Source organism: Calypte anna, chromosome 1 (genome assembly GCF_003957555.1).
Source record: "Calypte anna isolate BGI_N300 chromosome 1, bCalAnn1_v1.p, whole genome shotgun sequence".
NCBI classification, from domain to species: Eukaryota; Metazoa; Chordata; class Aves; order Apodiformes; family Trochilidae; genus Calypte; species Calypte anna.
This window is the reverse complement of record NC_044244.1, coordinates 33349576-33371280: the sequence shown is the minus strand read 5'-3', so window position 1 is coordinate 33371280 and position 21705 is coordinate 33349576. Positions and strand designations below refer to the sequence as shown.

Here is a 21705-nt window from a genome sequence, read left to right as displayed (position 1 = left end):
CACGCAGAATTTTACACGGAAAAAGATCCCTTTCGGAACAAAACGCTGCTTCTCCCCCCACCCCCAACGCCAGGGGCAGTGACAGAGAGGAGGGAAAACCCCAAGCCCCAGCGACCGCCCCGCTGGCACAGGCTTCCCCCGCCGGGCGGGCGGGCAGGGGGCGGGGCCAGCCGGTTCAGCCGGGAGGGGCGGGGCCGCTCCTCGCCGCGGCGGCGGCCCGGGTCACGTGACGCCTCCCTCCCACCCCTCTCCTTCCCCCCGCCGCTCTCCCGGGTCATATGCCGGGGGCGGGGCGGGTGTGAGCGCTGCTCCTCGGGGCTCTGCTCTCCGCCGTCTTGCTGAGCGTCGCGGGGTTCGGCTGCACCGGCTCCCTCTGTCCGCCCGCCCGCCTGCCCGTCCGTCCCCGCCGCTGCGCCATGTTCACCGCCGCGGTGGCCCGCGGGCTGGCGCTGGCCGCGCTGCTGGTGCTGAGCCCGGCAGGGGAAGCCCGGCAGGCGCGGAGGCCCAACGTGGTGCTCATCCTCACCGATGATCAGGACGTCTGCCTGGGCGGCATGGTAACTCCGGCCTCTCGCCTTCCTCCCCCCCGACCGGGAGGGCCTGCCCGTGAGGCGAAGGGCTGTGCCTGGGGGGGCTGCCAGAGGCCTCGCCGAGCTCGCGTAGCCCGACCGCGGGCAGGCGACACCCCGGGGAGCGTGGAGAGGCCCCGGCGTGAGGCGACGAGGGTCTTTCCGGCCGCTGAGGGGGAGGCCTGGGGTGGGACGAGCGATCGGTCTCTCCCCGAGGCCTCAGGCCGCGGTTGCCCGGGGAGGACGAACTGTGGTGCCCCGGGGGCCGCTGAAGGGAGCATCTCGAAGTGGGGTGGGCGAAGCGCCCGAGGAAGCCCTTTGGGAAGCCAGCAAGGCTGAGGCGGATCAAGGCTGGGGCTTGTTGGGTGCAGCTGCAGGCAGTGCCTGAAAACTGGCCGGACTTGTGGTCCCCTTGTGCCCCCCAGGGCTGCCTTGCGTCACCGCCGCGGTCACACCGGCCACAGCCAAAGGCTCTCGGAGGTGCTGGCCGGGGAGATGCCCTCAGGCCGTGGTGGTGGTGGTGGTGGGGATGGCCCTTGTGTCAGGTAGTCATACATACACCTGCTTCAAGCCAGCTGCTTTGCCCAGCGCCTCTGCCCTTTTGACTGGTTTCTGTTTGGTACTTTTCTTCCAGACCCCCCTGAAGAAGACGAATGCTCTGATTGCGCAGACGGGAATAACCTTCCTGAACGCGGTGAGTGTTTACACGAACTCTTTGAACTTCTGAGGTGTGTGTGTGTTTGTGTAGTTTGTATTTAAGGTAATCTGAAATCTCGAAACTGCCAATGGTTTTATGAAGTCTGTAGCTGTGTGTGTAGGGGTTTGCTTGTTGGCTTATTTTTTTATTCGATCTCTAAATACTTTGGGGTCTTGGAATGAGTATAGCTCAAGATCACGAGAGGGAAAGTTTCACTTTCTAACAGCACTTGTCTTAACTTCCTTAAACCATAAAGTAAAACTGAATAATCTAGTAATCTATTAAGAACTCAGAAGCATTAGAAGCAACCACTTAAAACTTTTATGCATGCAGAAAACCTGCTTTACTCTTGTCATGTTTTAATTTATTGCCGTGGATAAAATGGAGCAAATCAACTGGTAAACAAAATTTTAATGGATACTTACAGCTTTGTAAGAACCCACACCTAATTAGGAAGGGGGGGCGGGTGTGCTTGAATGGCCATATGCTGCAGAAACCTAAAACCAGTTTTATGTGCATCTTTTCCCTAGTGAAAATGCTGGGGATGTAATTCTGCTTGTCCAGAGAGGAGTATGCTTTAATGTTGCTGAACATTTTAACTGATCTATTTGCTGGTAGTTTAAAGCTCTGAATTTTGAGGAAAAATTTTTCTACAATATCAATCTTGTATCTTTTCATCCTGTGTTTCCAGTACGTTCCCAGTGCACTTTGCTGTCCCAGTCGAGCCAGCATTTTAACAGGAAAATACCCACATAATCATCATGTTGTCAATAACACTCTGGAAGGAAATTGTAGCAGCAAGTTATGGCAGAAGATTCAAGAACCCTACACCTTCCCAGCTCTTCTCAAATCTATGTGTGGTTATCAAACATTTTTTGCTGGAAAGTATTTGAATGAGGTATTTTGTGCTTCCTTTTTTACTATGACAGTTCATCTGCATTTGTCTACCTTTCTAAAGCATTTAATGGTTTTTAATATTTGTAGCTGATAGTGGGTCTCCAAAGTGGTTAAAATGTGACTGGGGTGAACAGTTCTCTTTGCTCAAATGGGATAAATACTATACAGAGTCAAAATCTTGAACGTAGCTTGGCTAGAATCGGCTTCTTTACGGGCCTGAATGTATTTAGAAGTTAATTTTGAAAGGATGGTGGAATCTAAAGGCTTTTTAAATATGTTTAGATGCATCCATTTTTACAGATCATGGTTTTAACGGATGAGGGAAACAGATATTTACCATGGTTTACCCTCAGGCCAGTGTCAGACCAGCCTTGATGTTAGAAGAACGTTTAAGAAAAAAAATTTTGTCTTAATATTCTGACTGTCATATCCTTTAAAATCAGATGACTATTTCTTTTTAACAGTTATTGTGGTATTTAAAATGTTAAATGTCCACTGCTACAAATTAACAGGGAGAATGAATATTATCAGAGCTCTTTACAGAGGTTGCCCAATACTTCAATACTGAATCACTTTTATGTGTATCTTTTTTTTTTTTTTCCTTTTTTTTAACTAAGCTGTGGTTTCTGATTATTATGGTAAGCTGTAAAATTCAGCACTGTAGCCTTAAGATCAGATGTTCCTCTTGTGTGATGGAATTGCATTCCAAGCTAGAGGAGTTACAGGGTTCTTAACAGCATTATTTTCCTTACATATTTTGGTGGAAAATGTTGGTATATCCAAGTCATGGAACATGAGTTTTCATGTTTGCTTCTGCTGATGGTACTGAGGCAGCCAGGGGAAGGAAACTTATCTGCTTTCCTCTGAGCATCCCTTGACTCAGCATAGTCTCCTGTCCCTGCAGTTGGGCAAGCCACATAGATGGCAGAGGGCAGCCCTGAGAAGACCCGTTGTGTTGCTCTGAGACACCCTCTGTTTTGAGTCTGGCACCGATTCAGCAGCTACTTTTCTTTATTTGCTGCCTTAAAGGCAGTTGTTGTAGAGCATTTGGCACTGTGTGACAAGAAGCTAGCATTGCTTGTAGTTCACACTCCCTTTTGGAAGAAAATGATAGAGGCTGTTGGTCTGTGCAAAATTTTCTTTAGTACCTTGTGAACTGTTACTACAAAGTCTTAAGTGTGTTATGCCTACTGATGATGTACTCTGTTCTACAGGATCTCTGTGTATTTTCATGTGCAGAGTAGAACAGGGAATAAAATTTAAATTTTATTGACGAATTTATTGCTCTCCTTCTAAGTTATTTAACCCTGATTGCTTTAAAAGTTTATGCAGGTGTTTTCCCATGCATATACATTCAGGTTTTTTCCATTCTGAAATTGAATTTGGCTTAATGCAATTTCTGACAAGTGTTGAATAAAGCACACAACTGTGAAACATAATTTCTAGCTTCTATTCATCCTAATTGCAGCTGTGATTCATGGTGTTTCTTTTTTTCAGTATGGAGCAGAGGATGCAGGGGGCGTAGGTCATGTCCCACCTGGATGGAGTTTTTGGTACGCTTTGGTATGTGACCATTCTTTTTAAAATATACTTAATTTTGATTGTTTTGTAATGCAACTTTGCTGGTCATGAAAGAGCAAGTAAAGAGCATCTAGAATAATAGAATCATTAAGACTGGAAAAAGACCTCTAAGGTGATAGTCCTCCCATCAACCCAGCACCACCATACCAGCTAAACCATGCCCTCAAGTTTCACATCTTCATGTTTTTTGAACACCTTCAGGGATGGTGACTCCACCACTTAATGCAAACTAACAAATTCATGCAAATTTTCTTCCCCTTTTTCCTCTGATGTATCCTTGGCCTTCACAAAAGCTACTAAGATGCCTGGGGATAAACCCCGACTTGTGAAGCCAAACTAAAATAGGTTTGTTGAATAGCAACTTTGAGAATTCTTGCAGTGTCCTTATGACAAATAATTATCACCTATTTGACAAATGCTGGTTGGCAGTTCATTTTGATTATTGCAGGTAGTTAGTGTACCTGCTACTTTGAATAAATGTACACAACTTCTTTCCTACAGGAGAAAAATTCAAAGTACTACAACTACACTCTCTCAGTAAATGGCAAAGCACGAAGACATGGGGAGAATTACAGCGTAGATTACCTGACAGATGTACTGGTAAGAAAATTTGCAGCACCTGTGTTACAGAAGCTCCTGTTGCCACATGCTGGGGGCCTGGGGAAGGGGTGGGGATGATAATTTGTTAGTCTGTGTTAGTTCAAAAATATGTGCTTGTGATGGTGGGTGGGTGTTAATCAGCAAGGCAAAATATTCTAGATATGTTTAGAAATATTCTAGATATGTTTAGAAATTACAAGATTGTGTGTGTATGAGGGATTCCAGCTGCCAAGAGCCATACTAAAAGGTTAACATTCACTGCTGTGGTGCATGAGGGACATGATGCATGCAGGTAGTAAGTCAAATTACTTCATAGAAGGATGCATTTCATCACAATACACAACTTCTGTAACAGATTAACTGGGCCAATATTTCAGTGGGAAGGTAAGCATGTAAAAATAACTTTACACTGTGTTTTGTTTGCTAGATATTACAGTGTGTCACTATTTTCTAATCTCTTAACTAGCCAAACTGATAACTTGGAAATATCAGAGGCTAATTGATGCTCCAGGGTGTGCCAAAATGTGTAGCTGACCAGGAGGGTCTTTAACCTCTTTACCCTCCTAAGGTAGTCAAGAGTTACTTCATCCTTCTTGAAGCCCTGCTTAGCAAGTTGTATTAGCTTGGAGGGTGGTGGTTTTGGGGGAGTATTGCCCCTGGCCACCAAGCTGGAACCCTAACTTGCCACACTGTTACAGTGTGAGTTGGCAGTGCTGGGAGCTTGCCTGGCAGCACTCAGGAAAATTCTTCTGAGAAGTTCCCTTGTGCACTCAAGTTGCAGTCTTCCTATGAGACCATAGTAAGTTTCATTCCAGTGGGTCCATGAGGATAGACAGCTGCTTACAAGGAGCAGAACTGATTGATGTTTCTTAGAATACTGAACAGCTGCCTGATTATATTTAGATTTACACTGTCTAAAGCTAGATGGGAATTGATAAGCCAGAAGTGAGGCTATCCTATTGCCGGTGTTGTACTGGTCTTATTTTTTCCTTCAGCAGCTCGTAAGCATTTTGACAAATTGGTTGGTGCTGCATTCTTACTTGTGGTGTGTTACCTAGTGATACAGCAGTTTATTATGATTTTCAGTGTGTTGCATTCTAGTTTATGCCTGTAGTCACCAAGTAAGTATTCAGCATCTCAGAGCAGGTGTTTGAGTTTAATTCATTTGATGGGCAGAGCACAACATGCCTGCTAAATACAGAGGAATAGAGGACCACCAGGAATAGGAACAAATTATTTATGCAAAGTTCTCATGTTGCCTGAAGGGATGCACAAGCTTTCTTATAGTGACTAAGGACATGTGGGTACTTAAGTCTGGTGTTAAGAATCTAAACACCTGGATCTGTCTCCTGCAGTTTAAGCTACTAGCAGAAGTCTAAATTGACTACCTCTGAGTTTACCTAGATCATACTGGTTTCCAGATCAGGTTTATGAACTTGGCACAATTTTTAACACTCTGTAACTCTCTTGTCCTATAACTGAAGTTCAGCCCTACTTGCTTAGATGTGCAAGTTACAGGGAAGAAAGACTAAGGAATTCCTAGTCTATTGCTTATTACAGAGAAAGAAAAGGATATCCAAAATGGAATCAAACAGGAAAGGAAAATGCAGCTGGATTTAAATAGTGAAGAAGTCATCTGTAATACCTTTGAATCTTTAATTTCAAAGGCCAAAATGGAATTCTGTCTCTTCTAATTTGCTACTTGAAACTGTGTATATGCTGAAACACACATGAAAGTGCAGTGAAGTGGTGAGTGGAGTTTGGCACTGTGCTTCATTAGAGCTTCTGGCTTCAACAGCAGAAATGACACCCCTTAGAAACCAGGAGTTTGCTACAGAATGAGCCTGCACTAGAAACAGTGGGGCTGAAACTTTTGCCAAACTATCACTATTTCTGAAGACAATTGAAACTGCTAAACTGGTGTCTGTCAGGCAGGAGATGACATCTGAGACCCTCAGAAAGACTCAGACCATGTTAAAGAAAGTTGATTACAAATTACTTGATGAAAGCAGAGCTTAGGTGGATTTTGTTGATGCTTGGAATAAGCACAAACTTTTGATGAGCTTTCCATGTCTAAATAATGGGAAGGTCTGAAGTATAAAGCTTTTCAGAGATGTATTATTCCTTTTACATGTATGCTTGGGGTTTTTCATCACATGCTGCTGTTCTGTACACTTGTAGATGAGCAAGCAATACATTTCTGAAGTAGTTCAAAAGTTCATGTAGTGCCAAGCTGCAAATTATTTATTAATATCTAATTTGGATTATTCAAGTAATTGCTGGTTTTTTTTGGAGGTATGACTTTTCTTCTCCAACAAAACTCTTCACAGGCCAACATGTCATTGGACTTCTTGGAGTATAAATCAAATTTCGAACCTTTCTTTATGATGATCTCAACCCCAGCACCACACTCCCCTTGGACAGCTGCCCCACAGTACACAAAGAGCTTTCAGAATGTCAGTGCACCAAGAAACAGCAATTTTAATATTCATGGAAAGGTAAGCTCTAACTAGCAAGAATCTGCACAGATTATTCTGCTTGTTTGTAAGAGCAGTGGGCAATGATCCTGACTTGCATATTATGTCTAAATAGTGGGAAGAACAGGCTAATAGCATGGTTACTGGTTATTTAGTGATATTAATCAGCCTTCCAGGATAAGATGTTTTTATTGTGACTTAGAGATTTTTGCATGCTAGTATCTTGAACATAAAAAGAGGTAATGGAAAAAATGGTAAGAAATGATAATGCATGGAATGATGTTTGATAAATGGAAAAAAGTTAATTCCTCATGCAATTTCCAGGATGTTCTGAAGCTCAAGTGTTCTTTTGTTGCTTTATGTTTGGGAGAAGACCTAGGTAGTGTGCAACATAAAAATTCAGGTGAAGAATGACAAGAGCCCTCTCTTCCTATACACATCTGCTTGTTTGGATGGGTGCCCATTGCTTTTGTGGCAAAGTTGCTCCTAGATGTTGAGCATATCAGGCTAGCCACAGAACTTCATGAAGTCATGAATTACAGGGCCCAGAGTCACAGGGGACTTACCTTTTATTTGTTGAAATAACCTGGAGCCAGAATTTCTGAGCCTAATGTTAAGAACTCACAGAAAACTCTGTGACCAGGCAGTACTTTTTGCTGCCAATAGACTTGGCTAAGTATGGTCTAGCTCAGACTAATCTGCTGCTACTTTGCAAGAAAGTGAAAGTCACAAACAGTTAATCTGGTGAGATATTTAGCTCAAGGAGGTTTTGTGGTTTGGATTCAGTTTAAAACGTAGACGTCAGTGATTCAGCGTTCAACTGATTGCCTTCAAGTTTTGCCACTAATTTTGAGAGATACCATTGCCTCAGTGCCTATCTGGAGCCCAGTAATTCCTCTTCTAAGGTCACTGTGACTCACGTAGTACAAGGTAAAACTTGTTTTTTTAGCTGGGGGTTGTAGCTTGCAAAATGACTATGTGCTTATCAGTGTGATATAAAAACATGAATGAAAGAGGAGGAAAGGGCTGCGGGCAGTAGCAGATACTGTAGCCCAACCTGTTAAGCTTTGAACTAGGGAATGGGAATCAGACTTTCTGCTTCTCCATAAAAGGATCCCTGTCTTTGTCTTAGACTCCATTACTGTAATAACTGAATGCCTTGAAAATAGTGAACCAGAAATAACTTGACCAGCAAAGTCAGCAGCTTGCCAGAAAATAGTGTGGGAGTTCCCTTATATGAAGCAAAAGCAAAAGCTCTGCATGTACCTGTATAATACAAAGCAAAATAAGACTTCTTTAATGTGTGGTAGTTAATATCTGTGGATATAGCAGTTTTACTAAGTTTCACAATAGGAACAGACTAGCATTGCCCTTCTTGCTAGACACAAACCAGCTGCCATCATCAACAGCTGCATTTCTGTAATTGGCAGTGTTGTGGGCTTGAAGCCTAACTCTTCTTTGAGCTTCACTGTTTTCTAGGGTAAGCATAACTCCTGCAGTAGCAATAAACATAGACTCAGACCCTCAAGTCATTGGTGTTGTAATGCTTGCTAGACAGTCTTGCATTGTACAGTCTTGATTCCTAAATTAATGCTGCCTGGATTCCCTATACAGTATGTGGGCAAGGGATACTAAAAGGAGACATCTGGGCAGAATCTTTGCTTTCAAAAGATGAGCTAAGCTGTTGCCAGGCTCTGGCCAGTGGTGTGCACTTTAACTTCTGCTTAGGATCCTTGGCTATGATGTACTGGGACAGAAGCTGATGAAGATGTGTGTCGAGTATTTCTCTTGCATGCATTGTTTTTCCTGCAAATTCAGAGCGCAGCTGTTCAGGTTCTTCTGACAATGTTATGTTATGCTGAGTTGGGATGTCCTAAAATTTCTTTGAGAATGGGATGTAAGGAGGCAACAGGATTGGTGGACAGCTTTGTGTATAACTGATGAAAGAGACTTGACAGGAGCTGACAGAGAAGCAGATTTGAGGACTGAGTCAGTGTGAAGTTTCTTGAAATCCACAAAGGTCCAAAGGTCTTTAGGTGCTATGTGAAGTTTTTGAAACTTTAGAGAAAGGTAGAAAGACCAGAATACTCCAGGAAAGAGGAATATTTCACTGCAGTAGCTGACTTACCCATCTGAGTTACCCAACATGATTGTATCTTACGCAAGGCCTCTCCTGACCCCAGCTCTTGTGGAAGGTGGATGGTGCACAGGTGACATTTTCAGCTCCTTTGTTCTCTGAAGAACTTCTGATGCCCTGGGGTTGGGTTTTGTAATGTCTTTCCTTACTTATTTCCTCTTTCCATCAAGACACAAATTCTTGTTTGGTCTTGATTGTGTTTTCTTGCCTAGATAGACTTAGTGCCTCTCCAGAGAACTGCCTTACAACCACTATAAAAAAGAGATCTGAATACAACTGAATTAAAATAAACTGATCATGGTAGTAAATCTCCATGCCAAAAGTCTTTCCTGTATTCTGCAAGAACAGAAAAAAAAAAAAAAAAAAGGAACTGAGTAGCTGCAAGAGATGAGTCACTTCACTGTGCATCCCTAAAGCCTGAGCACATTCAGAGTCATTTGCTTGTGACAGGATGGAAGTTGTGTAACAAGAGGCTCTTTGGAGAGGAGTGACCAGCTAAATACAGGTTCAAGCTGAAGGTGATGAGTGGTCATCTCTGACCTACTAAAAATGTAAAACTGCCTTGACATGACTTTCTCCTTTATTCTGCTCCCCACTAATGCTAACCTCCAGGTTACTCACAACCTTCCCATGTATTTGTACAGCAGCTGACCCAGTTCAGGATGGTGCTTAGGAATGTGGGAGTATAACTCTTCATATGAGTTGGATCATCTCCATTACTTCATAAGGATGGGTGAGGGGATAAAGGGAGAGACTTTAAGAAAAAAATGGGGATGTGGCTGGAAGAATCAATAACTAAAGAATAATCAGTAGCTAAGAAATGCTTATGTTCAGGAACCAAAAAATGCAAATAAAATGGTAATGTTTGTTCCCCACAGTAGTGTCCAATCCTGGGTCCCTAGAAGAATCTGATAGTACCACCATTAAGCATCTTTGTCCTCACCTGACCATAAATGAGGCAATCCTAATGGCTTTTGATGCAGGAGTTTCTCACCCCCTCTTTGCCTGTGTTAGGATGCTCACCAATCTTAGTCTGAAAAGAGCCTCACTTTGACAACCAAGTCCAATCTCAAAATAGTGCTCCGTCCTTAAGGGCTTTTTTGCCAGATCTAGCTCAGGCAATCAGACTTTTATCTCTGGGGGAGCCTTCCATAGCTCTTTTCACAATATTTTCCCTGAACTGCTCTCAGAACCACAGCTACTGTAGCTGTAATATATTCTATTCTTATGACTTAGATTTTACATGAACCAAGAGAGGAACTTGGAGTTGGGTCAGTTTGATAGCATTGCCTGTCTGTTTCACTGGAATCATGGGGAGGTTTTACTTTAAGCCACATTTCTGTTATAATTAGTCTAAGAAAGATTTAAAAGCTGGTACTTCTCTCCTATGCTCATCTTTTTGTCTTTGTTTCCTTAGAACAAGCACTGGTTAATCAGACAAGCAAAGACTCCAATGACTAACTCTTCAATACAATTTCTTGATGATGCTTATAGAAAGAGGTAAGAATCTTTTTGTTACTTGACATTTCTACTCAGAACTTTCACTGGGTTGTTTGTTTTTTTAAAAAAGATAGATTTTAAAAGGGTTGTAATAAGTCTGACAATAGATACCAAATGACCTGTAATAGTTCTCTGCCATCTGTCTCAGCAGACCTGACTTTCTGTTTACTTTTTGCAAAGAAACTGATCATTGAATTCAGAAATATTTTGCTCCCAAATGCTGCCATCATTTATCATAAAAGACATTAGTCATGCTCAGTGTCTCTACTGCTTCTCTTTCAATGCACAACAGGTTTATTAAAAATGGCCTTACCTTCTACTTAACTTGAATTCCAGATTCTTAGATGATGTATATCAACTGTCATTGATTTATCTGCCAGCTAATCTGATTTATCTACCTTGGCTCTCAGTCTGTGGTCTTTTTACATGTGAATATCTGAATAGCCAAGGCAGGTGATTGATTCCCTTGTCTAAAAAAGGGGATGTGGGGGAGTCATGCAAAGACACAGCTTGTTCCCTCTTCTTAATGGAAGGGTAAGGAGTTTGTTTACACGAAGGAGTATTTTCTTTAAAAGCTTCAATGCAAACATTAGCTTAACCTAACTCTTAAACTCCATTTTGAGCAGTTACTGGCCATTAGCTTAGCACTTTGGAGATGGAAAACCAAGCTTTTTTCAGGCTCTTGCTTTATAAAACAAAGGTACAATTATGCAACAAAATACTAAATTAAGCCTGGATACAACAGGATTTAAAACTCTATTTAATTCAGCATAATACTAGTCTGTGGAGGCAGCAGCAGTCACTTGTGTCAGCAGCAAACCCCATGACAAGGGAAAGAATTCCTTCTAGGTGTTCAAGGCTTTAGACACACTGCAAAAATGGACTCTGACATTACCTGAGAAATAAAAAATAGCTGATGTGGTTTTCAAGCAAAAAGGATCCCCTAGAGACAGTTAAATTCATGGTAGTCTAGTATTTTAATAATAAAAAACTAGAAAAATAACTAATAACCAGGGAGCTTGCTGGAGATAGCCTTGACTCCTTGCCATCGTGTTGCTTCAAAGTTGATCTTGCCTGTCTCCAGATAAGAAGTAATCTCTGTTTTGACTTCTTTTTCAGAATGAAATCATCAAGGACTGCAGACAGACAGTCTATTTCTATCTTAAATTGCAGCCTCAGAAAGTACAGCGTAGTGATCTGTTTGCAGAATTGCAAACAACATAATCTACTCACAGTGTATACAATGTTGACTTGAAGCAGAATACGAATGCCCTACCTGCAGTGAGAATTACTCTAAATTTTTCATTCTCTAATATGAATTACTTTGTTTCTTTGTAGGTGGCAAACTCTGCTGTCAGTAGATGACCTGGTAGAGAAAGTAGTGAAGAAACTGGAAGCGAATGGAGAATTAGACAACACATACATCTTCTACACATCAGACAATGGATTCCACACTGGTAAAATTTTCACTGCTTTTGTAGTGAAAAACTGAGCATTTGTAGAAGATCCAGGAGATGCGTAACATGTCACCCTCATGACCACTCCAGAAAATGGGAACAGCAGCTGTGGAAAACTGTAGACATGAGAAGTACTGATCTGAGTTGCAAAACAATCTGAAGTTGCAGTGTGGGGTATCTGGGGATTGTGTTTGGTTGGTTTTTGTTTCGTTGGGGATTTTAGCATTAATCTCTACCATGCTATCCTGGTATACCTAAAATTAGGACAGAAGCAGAGAAAGGGTTCTGTAGGAAGAGCTCCCATGAAAGAGTTAACCAGTAAAAAAAACCAGACAATTTTCAAACGCCTATCTGTATCATGTTGTCCAACTAAAAATGAACTAAGTTGTTAAACTTTATAAAATACAGCTTAAACCTTTGAGCTGTCTGTTCCTATCCTCCAGAACCTCTTCTGACATCTTAAAACTGTCTGCTGGAACTAATTTAACACAAGACTCTTAAAACATAAAACAAGAAGCCATTTAACTTTTTCCATTTTCTATTATAGGACAATTTTCTTTGCCAATAGATAAACGGCAGCTGTATGAGTTTGATATCAAAGTTCCTTTGCTAGTTCGAGGACCAGGAATAAAACCAAATCAGACAAACAAGGTAAGAAAGAAGCTAAATTAGGTAACAGATACACTTGTACTATTATTTCAGTTATTAACTTTAGGTAATAATTTAGCAGAACTGTGTGCTCTTGTCTGAATCAGTAAATTTAATTAATCACAGGCTACAAAAGCAAATTAAGTGTGAAGCTCACTTTCCAAGGGCCCCACTAGTGCTTGTGAATGTTACAGGACCCACTAGCTTATGCAGATGAATTAAGTAGTGTTTAGGTGTACCTAAAATTACAAGTACTTAAGGAACAGAAGTTTAATTGTTAAATCTGTTAAGTTCTGGTCTTCTGAAGTAAGTTTTCCTCACCCTGCAGATGCTTGTTGCAAATATTGATTTGGGTCCCACTATTCTGGATATTGCGGGCTATGATCTGAATAAGACCCAGATGGATGGGATGTCACTATTGCCACTGTTGGTAAGTAGATGGGCAGGGATAGTAAAGGGTCATTCTTGCAGAGGTTATTCTTTAAAGTGAATACTACTTCCTTCAATAGACCAGGTCAGCTCATAACCCAGATTCTCCCCTTAGTGTCATTTTCAGATGGGATGTTAGTGAAGAAAGTAGGTAATTTGTTTAAATGCAGATGTATTTTCATAAACCCTACAACTTGGTGGTCATCTTGTAATCATATTTTTGTGTGTCTGTGTGAGTGTGTGTCATTCTTTACCTAATCCTGCTTGTTATTTGTAATAATTGTTTTGAAGGCTTTAGTTTCTACCTTGCATCCTTCATCCTCTTTTTCTTACAATTTCTCAGCATAGACACAGGAGGAAAGTAGACTTAAATCCTGGTTTGCCTCAGTTTTCAGTAGAACTGGTGTTTCCTCCTAAACTCTGAATAAGTAGTACATGTGGTTTCTTAAAGTGAACCTCCCCTTTACAAGAGGTGAAATAGAGGTTCACCTCTACTGAAATAGAGCTGCTTGCAGCTGGTCCTTTTATTTTTAAATAAATTTAGTCTCTAAATTGAAGGCAGCTTACTTGGAAATGTTAGGAGATCATCCAGATTTAAAGCAGATTTATGTGCTTTGCTTTTAAAACCCTGCATCCAAACCTTAAGCTGTTCTTTTGGCAGAAGCAGGTAAAAGGCATCTAGTTTAAATTCTGCTGGAATCAAAACTGTGGAACTCAGTTTTGTTGTACACACAGAAGGGATCTTGTCTATAATACAGTAGTGTCTGGCAATGTGGCTTCTGTTCAGTATTACTGCATGATTCTTTATAGGTTGACAATAGTACTTTAAACTCTCACAAGAAGGTGTACTAATGTTTTTGCAGTGGCATCCTTGTCTGCCAGTTATACAAGACATCCTAACCTAGGGCTAAATAGTATTTTAAGACTGTGTCAGCCTAAGGACCACAACTCAAACTGCTTTGTAAGCAGTGGGCAGCATTAGTGTCACACCAGGCATGGAGAATTTCTTCTGTTTCACTGGTGCAGTGGTTACTAAGTCCTGTTAACCTTTTGTCCTAGAGAGGAGACAAAAATGTGACGTGGAGATCAGACTTCTTGGTGGAGTACCAGGGAGAAGGATACAATGGCAGTGATCCCACCTGTCCTGGCCTGGGGCCTGGAGTCACGGTAAGCAAGACAAGATTTGGGATATATAAAGGTAACTGCTGAATTAAACCTCTTTGTTGTATGGACTAACCTGGTACTTTAAGTAAGCTCCCAGTGCCTTGGTAAGTAGGAGCTAGCTCAGTGAATGCTGTTCAATGCTTAAGAATCAGAGGGAGACGTCCAGCCATGTGGACCTGATGTGTCCATATGATGATGCAGAACACACCCTTTCAGTGGGAATCTCTGGGGCCTCAGGGTTGGAGGGTGTGGGCTTGGCAAAGGAGGTAGTGGCAGCATTGTGTTCTTTTTAAACTTATGGTGACCTTGTGGCACAATTGTTATCTGTTCCTGTTACTTAAATTGCTTGCTACTTCCTTAATTAAAGAAGGTTTTCTCTAAGTAAAGCATCCCATTAGCATTTAGTAGTGTGTGTTGAGCTGTTCTCATCAGTGTATGCACATTAGCTTCCTAGACAAAATATACATATAATCATGGTAAGTTTAGCAACAGCATTTTCTCAAACTTAGGAGAGCTGAGTTTGTGCTTAAAATCCCCAGTGGAGACTTACATGTGTTAGACTAAGATCCCTGTGTTCATCAGTTAATTGCAGTGGGCTTGAGCTGGTTGTAAACTCTAGGAAAAGAGTTGCTAGGGGTTTTTTTGGTTGATTTTTTTTTTTTTTTTTGCCTGCTTTGAAGTGTGTGTTCTCTGTTCACTTCACAGCACTGCTTCCCAGACTGTGTCTGTGAAGATTCCTATAACAACACATATGCTTGTGTAAGGACACTGTCAGCTTCCTGGGACCTGCAGTACTGTGAATTTGATGACCGGGAGGTAAGTTTCTGTCTGAGTAGCAGATGTCAACCCCTCCCAACTCTGTGAGTAACTGTCTGCACTCTTATCTGCTCTCAAGGTTTCCATAAAGTACTCTGAAAAGCAGACTAGCATGGTTTGCAGGATAAACAGTGAAGTGTTTGTCTCCTGGTGAGAATGTTTGACCAAAACTCTGGTGAGGTTCTGGGAAGGAAAACAAAACAAAACAAAAACCAAACCCAAAACAAGAACAACAACCAAGGAAAATCAATCCCCAAAGCAAAAAGGAGGGGGTGGTAGTGAGGAAAGGACAGTAGACTAAACTATGGTTATCTTCTTTTTGCTATCACCCAACAGCTCCATGGGAAGCTGTGCTGAAACTGGGTTCAGTTCTCTGTCCTACCCTATTTCCATGTGGCAGAATCTTCTGTACCACAAATATTTTCTGTTACACTGTATCTCTGCTGTTCTTGCATTAGAGCTGTGACTCCTTTTTCCTTGGGAAGAAGCAAAAGCCCAGACTAATCATTTCTATCACTCACTTGTTTGCCTGGCAAAAAAAAGGTTTAAGTTAGAACTGTAAGAAAGGTCTCTAACCTTATCAAGTTGTTTGGGTCTAAGAGGCTTCATGTCCCCCCCTCAGAAACTGTTCAGATCTCACTAGTGGAGCACCCACTGTATGGGTCAGAACTTGGTGTATTGCAGGACTGATCCTTACAGTTGCTCCAGAGAGCTTGTTGGGTTTGAGGCAGCTGGGTCACAAATCTGAAATGAACTGCATTGTCAGCAGATGTGCAATAAATGCATAAAGAGCAGCTATCCCCAGCTCTCATGTCACCACACAAAATGTTTTCTGGTAGTCTACAGTGAATAATGTAAACCAGTAGAGTAAATCTTACAGGATATTTTTTGCAGTAAGGTAGGAGGAGACTGTTCAGGAGACCAAGATGCCCCTTAGCAGACTCTGCCCTTCGTTGTTCCACTTTCTGACAATTTATGATGAAGTTTAAATGGGTGTTGCAGCTTTCTTCATAAAAGTAGACTTCAGGATTGATCTGACAACACGCTTCATGCCAGTTTTGTCCAGTTAAGGATGTGTGGCTGTGGTACTAAAGGTGACTCAGCTTACCTGAGTCAGCTAAATTAAGACTAACAGTATTATAAAGATGCAGCAATGTGGCTTTAAAAACCTTACAGTGAATCTCAGAAGAGAGCTTGCAACCACAGTCTGTCCAAGGTGCATCTTTATCTAAGTTAGACACAACCCAGCCAGTTTTAATCAACATCATCTGCACCCAGGCCTCCTACTCTACCACAGACACCACCTCAGATGAATTCTTATGATGGGTTTGACTGTTTATCCCATGGAATGGTTTAGAGATTTAATGAACCAAAAAACAAATCTGCCCTAAAGTCCCCCAGACAAACCATCTCAAAGCACATGCATGCAAAAAAAGCTTCCATGTGTTCAAGTGATAGTATCCTTGTATTCAGCATATATATATATTCAGTCAAGACACCTGTCTGAGTGTGGCAGCTGAAAGTACCTGATTAGCATCTAGTGGTGATGTGGTGGTTGTGAAACTGAATATTATGAGATCCATTACTGAAAAGGCAGTTTTACCTACACCCTGTTCACTCTTTGATCACTTATCTGCATGGGTAAATACAGCTTAGAGGTGGGGATGCTGTAGTGTAGGTGAAAACAATCTTTGAGACTATGTTACCACCAAGTGTTCTTCCTCAGTAAAATGATCCAATGTTTATTACCATTTAGGACTTAATACAGTGCAGGAACTTTCTATTACAGGTGTTTGTGGAAGTGTATAACTTGACGGCAGATCCACATCAGATCAATAACATTGCTAAAACAATTGATCAGGAAATTCTGGAAAAGATGAACTATCGATTAATGATGCTGCAGTCCTGTTCAGGAGCAACTTGCCGTACACCAGGTGTCTTTGATCCCGGGTAAACACTGATTCAATTCATTATCATAATAATTTTATTATAACTATATAATTTTAAAATTAAGCTTGTATGGAGGATATTTATAATGGAATATAATATACTGTTTCCTAATAGAAATATTTTCTTGATGCTTCTACTGTTTACTGTTTACTTTCTGTTTAATTTAATCTACCAACTATACCTTCATGGTATTAATGCCATAAATTGGCCATTGTTGACTTAGAATAGCTGAAGTTTATGGCTGTGCTGAGTAGTCAGAGCCTTCAAATTAGGAAGAGGTTTCTGTATGCAGGCATTTCCCAAATACTACTCAGTTTGTTAGCAACAAATGTTTCCTGCAGGACCTAAACTGTATATAGTAGTCAGCTGTTGTAGGTAAATGGCACTTCTTACCTCCAAATTCAGTTTGTAGTCGTTTGGGCTGAAGCTTTTCTCAGTGCTACTTAAAATGTCCTTACAGCTGTGCTAATTCTGTTTGTAATTTGAAGCAGCAAAGCTTTCTCTTAGAATGCATCTCCCAGATGCTTCATGTCACACATTCCAATCTGCTGTTGGTATGTTGTAGCTCGTTATCTCTTTGGAGACTACCTGCTCCTTAGTTGTGTGTTCTTACAACTGATCTGTTGGAATGTGTAGAGGGATTGTCCCTACTGCACACTGCTAAGGGAGCAATTACTCATGTAGCTTGGCACCAGAGCTGTCCTAGAGATAAGCTGTTTCTGGAAGTGGTGGTCACTGTGGGCCAGCTGTAGCTCACACAGACTCTTCCTCTCTGCAGGTACAGGTTTGACCCCCGGCTCATGTTCAGCAACCACGGTGTTCGGGCTCGGAGGTTTTCTGCACGGTCCTTGTAAGGCACTTCAGAGCCTCCTGCAATCAGCTCCCACTGACCAGTTTCTCCAGTGACTGCAGCAGGTCTGTCTCTGTAACTCTCACTGATCACAGCTGGAAGACTTTTAATGGGCTATTCAAACCCTGTTTGGAAGAAAAACCCTTGTCTTTAGCTGGTTGCCTTGTGCAATATGTATATTTTACAGCTGAACTGTAATTCTGGATCGGTAGACACAGCTAATCTGTCTTGCTCAGATAGTTGATTACCACCTTTGTCTTTCAAGTACCTTTTCTTATCACAGACACAGAGGGGAACCTATGCCTATGAATCTGAACAGTTTATTTTGTTCTAAAAATCAATAAATGCGTATTTGGGTTGGAACAGATAGGCAGGTGCTACTGCACAGTAATGCTCATCCATATTCAGCATCATAGACTTCCTTAAAGAGTATAATAATAATGTTTTAAGAATTGGTTTCCTATATCAAGCTCAAAACTGTTCATGAAAATAGCAAATTAGCCCAAAATAGCCCAGCAAGGCATTAGTCAAAACTGTAGGATCTGACTAGCAAGTCTCCTGTGCAGAATCAAAATCCCTGTGTTAAATCTTCTCTTTCAAAGAGACCACTTCAAATGAGACCAATGAGTTTTGTAGAACAGCTTTGGTAGCTTGCAAACAAGAATGTAATTTTAACCTCCTTCTAGTTTGAAATGCTGGAATGGGTTGCTATGTACTACTGAAAAAAAACTTAGGGTTTCATAGAGGCTTCCTAGTGAGCTAAATAAGAGTGTTGAGACTAACTAGTATGCAAAAAAGCGTGCCTGTGTTTTGAGCTAACTTTTTTAATCTGTTTTAATAAACGAACAGAGAAGCAATACTTTAAAAAATTCACAAAAAAACCCCCAAAGAACCCGAGGGCACCACAGTAGAGTTGATCTGCCCCTAACCTCCAAATGTCTTGAATTGTCTAACATCTTATGTTGATCACATTCTCGAAGGTAAAATCATTTTGAGAGGGAACTAGATAAAAAAATAAGTAAATCATTGCTCACTAGAAGTTAGGTTAAGAGGACTATTTTAGGCAGTTTAAGTGCTTCATAGAGTGCTGCTTTTTGGTTAAACCCTAACTACTCAGAACCTGCAGTAAGTGGCCTTCACACCAAAGGACTGAATGTCAGATGTCTGGCTGCACCACATTATCACTTGGTTTCCCTTTGGAAGGGTGATGTTGTCTTTTCAAACTTCTGATTAGGCTTATCTGAAACGCAGCTATTGCTTGCACCCAAACTTGAGTATCTATCTTTCTAAATCTTGAAAAATACCCAAGCTTATGTTAGCAACTTAACTTCTGTATAGATTCATTGGCAAAACACTTTCTAGAAACATGGAATGATGGATCTTTCGCAAGACAAGTTCATGTTGCTTATGGGAAAATAAACTGTTAACAGGCAAGATAACTGGTCCCTTGGCAAACAAATTCTGGCACAACTGTTTAGTTTTCAGTTAGTGATTTCAGATCTCTTACCCAGTGAGCATGATGATTTAAACTTCTGTCACACAGAACCTTCTACTAAGTAATCATTAAGTAGGCAACAAAATACGACTCTTCCAAAACTGTGAAGGTGCAGACCCCAGTGCACAGCCCCACAAACTGGCTACAAGCAATGCTACGGTAAGATAAGTGGAACTGCTTGGCTTTTAATTCTGAAGCACAGAAGTTGTCCTTCGTATAGCTCAGAGCTGCAAATTTATGTGGTGGTCTACAGGTTAGATTTTAGAGATTTTTGTATTGAATCTAATCTAACTCACTGTTTCGAATCTCTAGAGTGACCAAATATTTGCAGGAAAAAAAAAATAATTTGAAATGCAAGTTTTCAGCTGCAGCATCTGTATAAATGCCGAGGTTTTTGGATATTCAAACTATGTACATGTTTTCAAATGCTCAGGACATTTTTTTCCTCCACTACAACTGTAGCTTTGTCCTGGTTTTTGTTTCTCAAGCCTTACTATTGCCTATCAATATAAGCCAGATTCTGTTTTGTCTTTAAAAACAAAACCAAAGTTTTGATGCTCATTTTCATGCTCTCAAGTGTTTTCTTGCACACTGGCATAAACCTGAAGTTCCTTTATGTAGAGTTTTGCTCAGATAATTCTAGCAACTTAGACTTGATCTTTGTTTAAACTTTATTTTGGTAGCTGTGTGGAGGCTAGCATGAAATACATTGATTGCTGCACATGAAACTCTCAGCAGTTCTATCAAGTCTAGGCCATATGTTGAGTTTCTACTTGAGCTGTGTGTTATGTGGCTGCTTAACAGAAAAAACCCAAACAATTATGGGTACAGATGGTACACTGTCTTTTCTTAAAGTGATCTTAAGCCATAACAAGGAAATTTTCTTTTGAATTACTGACTTTCTGCCTCATAACTAATATGAAAGTTGACAAAACTTACACAGATGTTTTACTCAAATTAACACTTGTGCTACCTGTACACACCTGTAAAGCATTTTGTGACTAGGTCTAGTAGTGTCAGAGAGCTACCCTGTAGCTGACATCTATCATGGGTAGTAAGTGCTGTATCAAATTGGAATTCAGAATGAAACTACCCAGTCCTTACATAAACAGAATTGTGGTTCACTAAAATTCCTACTTCACTCCCACTTCAGATAAAAACTTAGGAACCGTTCAGCAAAAGTGTGTTGTTGAAAGAACAGGAACTAACAGCTGCCTATCTTCCACTGTTTTTAGAGGAGTTTGGTGTCACTTGCCTGGTGTCTTATTTCCATGAAGCAGTAAATTCTGAGTATTTTTACAACCTTGAATGAACAGTATTAATTCTTACCACTGATAAATAAAAAAACCACCGTGAAGGAATTTTGACTCTTATGCAGATCTAATTCCCAACTAAGTGATTTAAAAACTAAATAGTCTTCTTGGATATTCCCTCTCATATGCTATTTGACTATGGTTGTATTCTGTACCTTGTTCCTGTATGCATTTCTGCTAAATTAAAGAGCCTTACTTGGCATAGAGATTTAAATGAAAGGGCCTTACCAGAACAGAGTTTAGGTAAAATGTGATTTTTATTTTTAAAAATCATTTATCAAAAGCAGAGCTGTGAATTTTAATTCTCATCTGGTAAAATAGATACTGTAGAGGGAGAAATGCAATTAATAATGTCATTACATTATCCTAAACTAAAAAAAACATAAACAAAACATTTCAGCATCAAGTGTAAGCCAATACAGCTATTACATTCTTACCCAGCACTGGGCTGCTTCATTTTGAGGAAGCAAGCTCTAACAGGGACACATGCATGCACACACACACCAAGGGCAGGTACAGTACCTTTCCAATTAAGTTAAAGACTGATTCTATGAGCTAAATACAGTATTTTATCATAATGAAACAGCTGTCATTTACTGTGATTCAATTAAAATGAATTTTATTTGTATTACTCTCTGTATGTGAGCATACTTTGCTGTAGCATGTTGTGAGCATACTTCTGCTGTTTTGAACGTCTCCTTAGAAAGTGCCCTTCCAGAGGACCCTGTTCACTGCTGCACTTTTGTGGAAAGAAAAAAAAAATAAACTGCCTATCAAACTTCCCACCTTTCTGTTATTGAACTTCAGTTCAACCTTTCCACAGGATCAAGTTATGTCACACTTCTAAAGATGGAATTCCTAATGTATAAGCTTGTTCTGCTTACTTACCCAGCTACCTAACAGGGGCCACTAGTGAACTTTTATATGGTCACAGGGAAACTTAGATACAGCATCTGGCAAGACAGCACCTGGCTATGTTGCACCAGGAAGAAGCACTGAGGTGAAAGAACAAATGTAAATGCAACCTGTATTTGCTCATATGTAGTTGAGGTCCTGGAGCAGGTCCAAAGGAGGGCAACTAAGCTGCTGAAGGGACTTAAGCAAATATCCTATGAAGAGAGGCTG

At 40.9% G+C, this 21705-nt stretch overlaps 1 protein-coding gene across 1 annotated transcript; it reads left to right on the top strand.

The window, feature by feature from the left end:
* Nucleotides 1-241: 241 nt before the first annotated feature.
* GNS (glucosamine (N-acetyl)-6-sulfatase) lies at nucleotides 242-21362 on the top strand. The gene is made up of 14 exons (XM_030445301.1): nucleotides 242-557; nucleotides 1204-1263; nucleotides 1958-2164; nucleotides 3661-3726; nucleotides 4246-4344; nucleotides 6675-6842; nucleotides 10376-10458; nucleotides 11797-11915; nucleotides 12463-12566; nucleotides 12892-12993; nucleotides 14052-14159; nucleotides 14862-14972; nucleotides 16762-16922; nucleotides 17701-21362. The coding sequence occupies exons 1-14, from the start codon at nucleotides 417-419 to the stop codon at nucleotides 17774-17776; spliced, it is 1605 nt and encodes a 534-aa protein (XP_030301161.1). The 5' UTR covers nucleotides 242-416; the 3' UTR covers nucleotides 17777-21362.
* The last annotated feature ends 343 nt before the right edge of the window (nucleotides 21363-21705 follow it).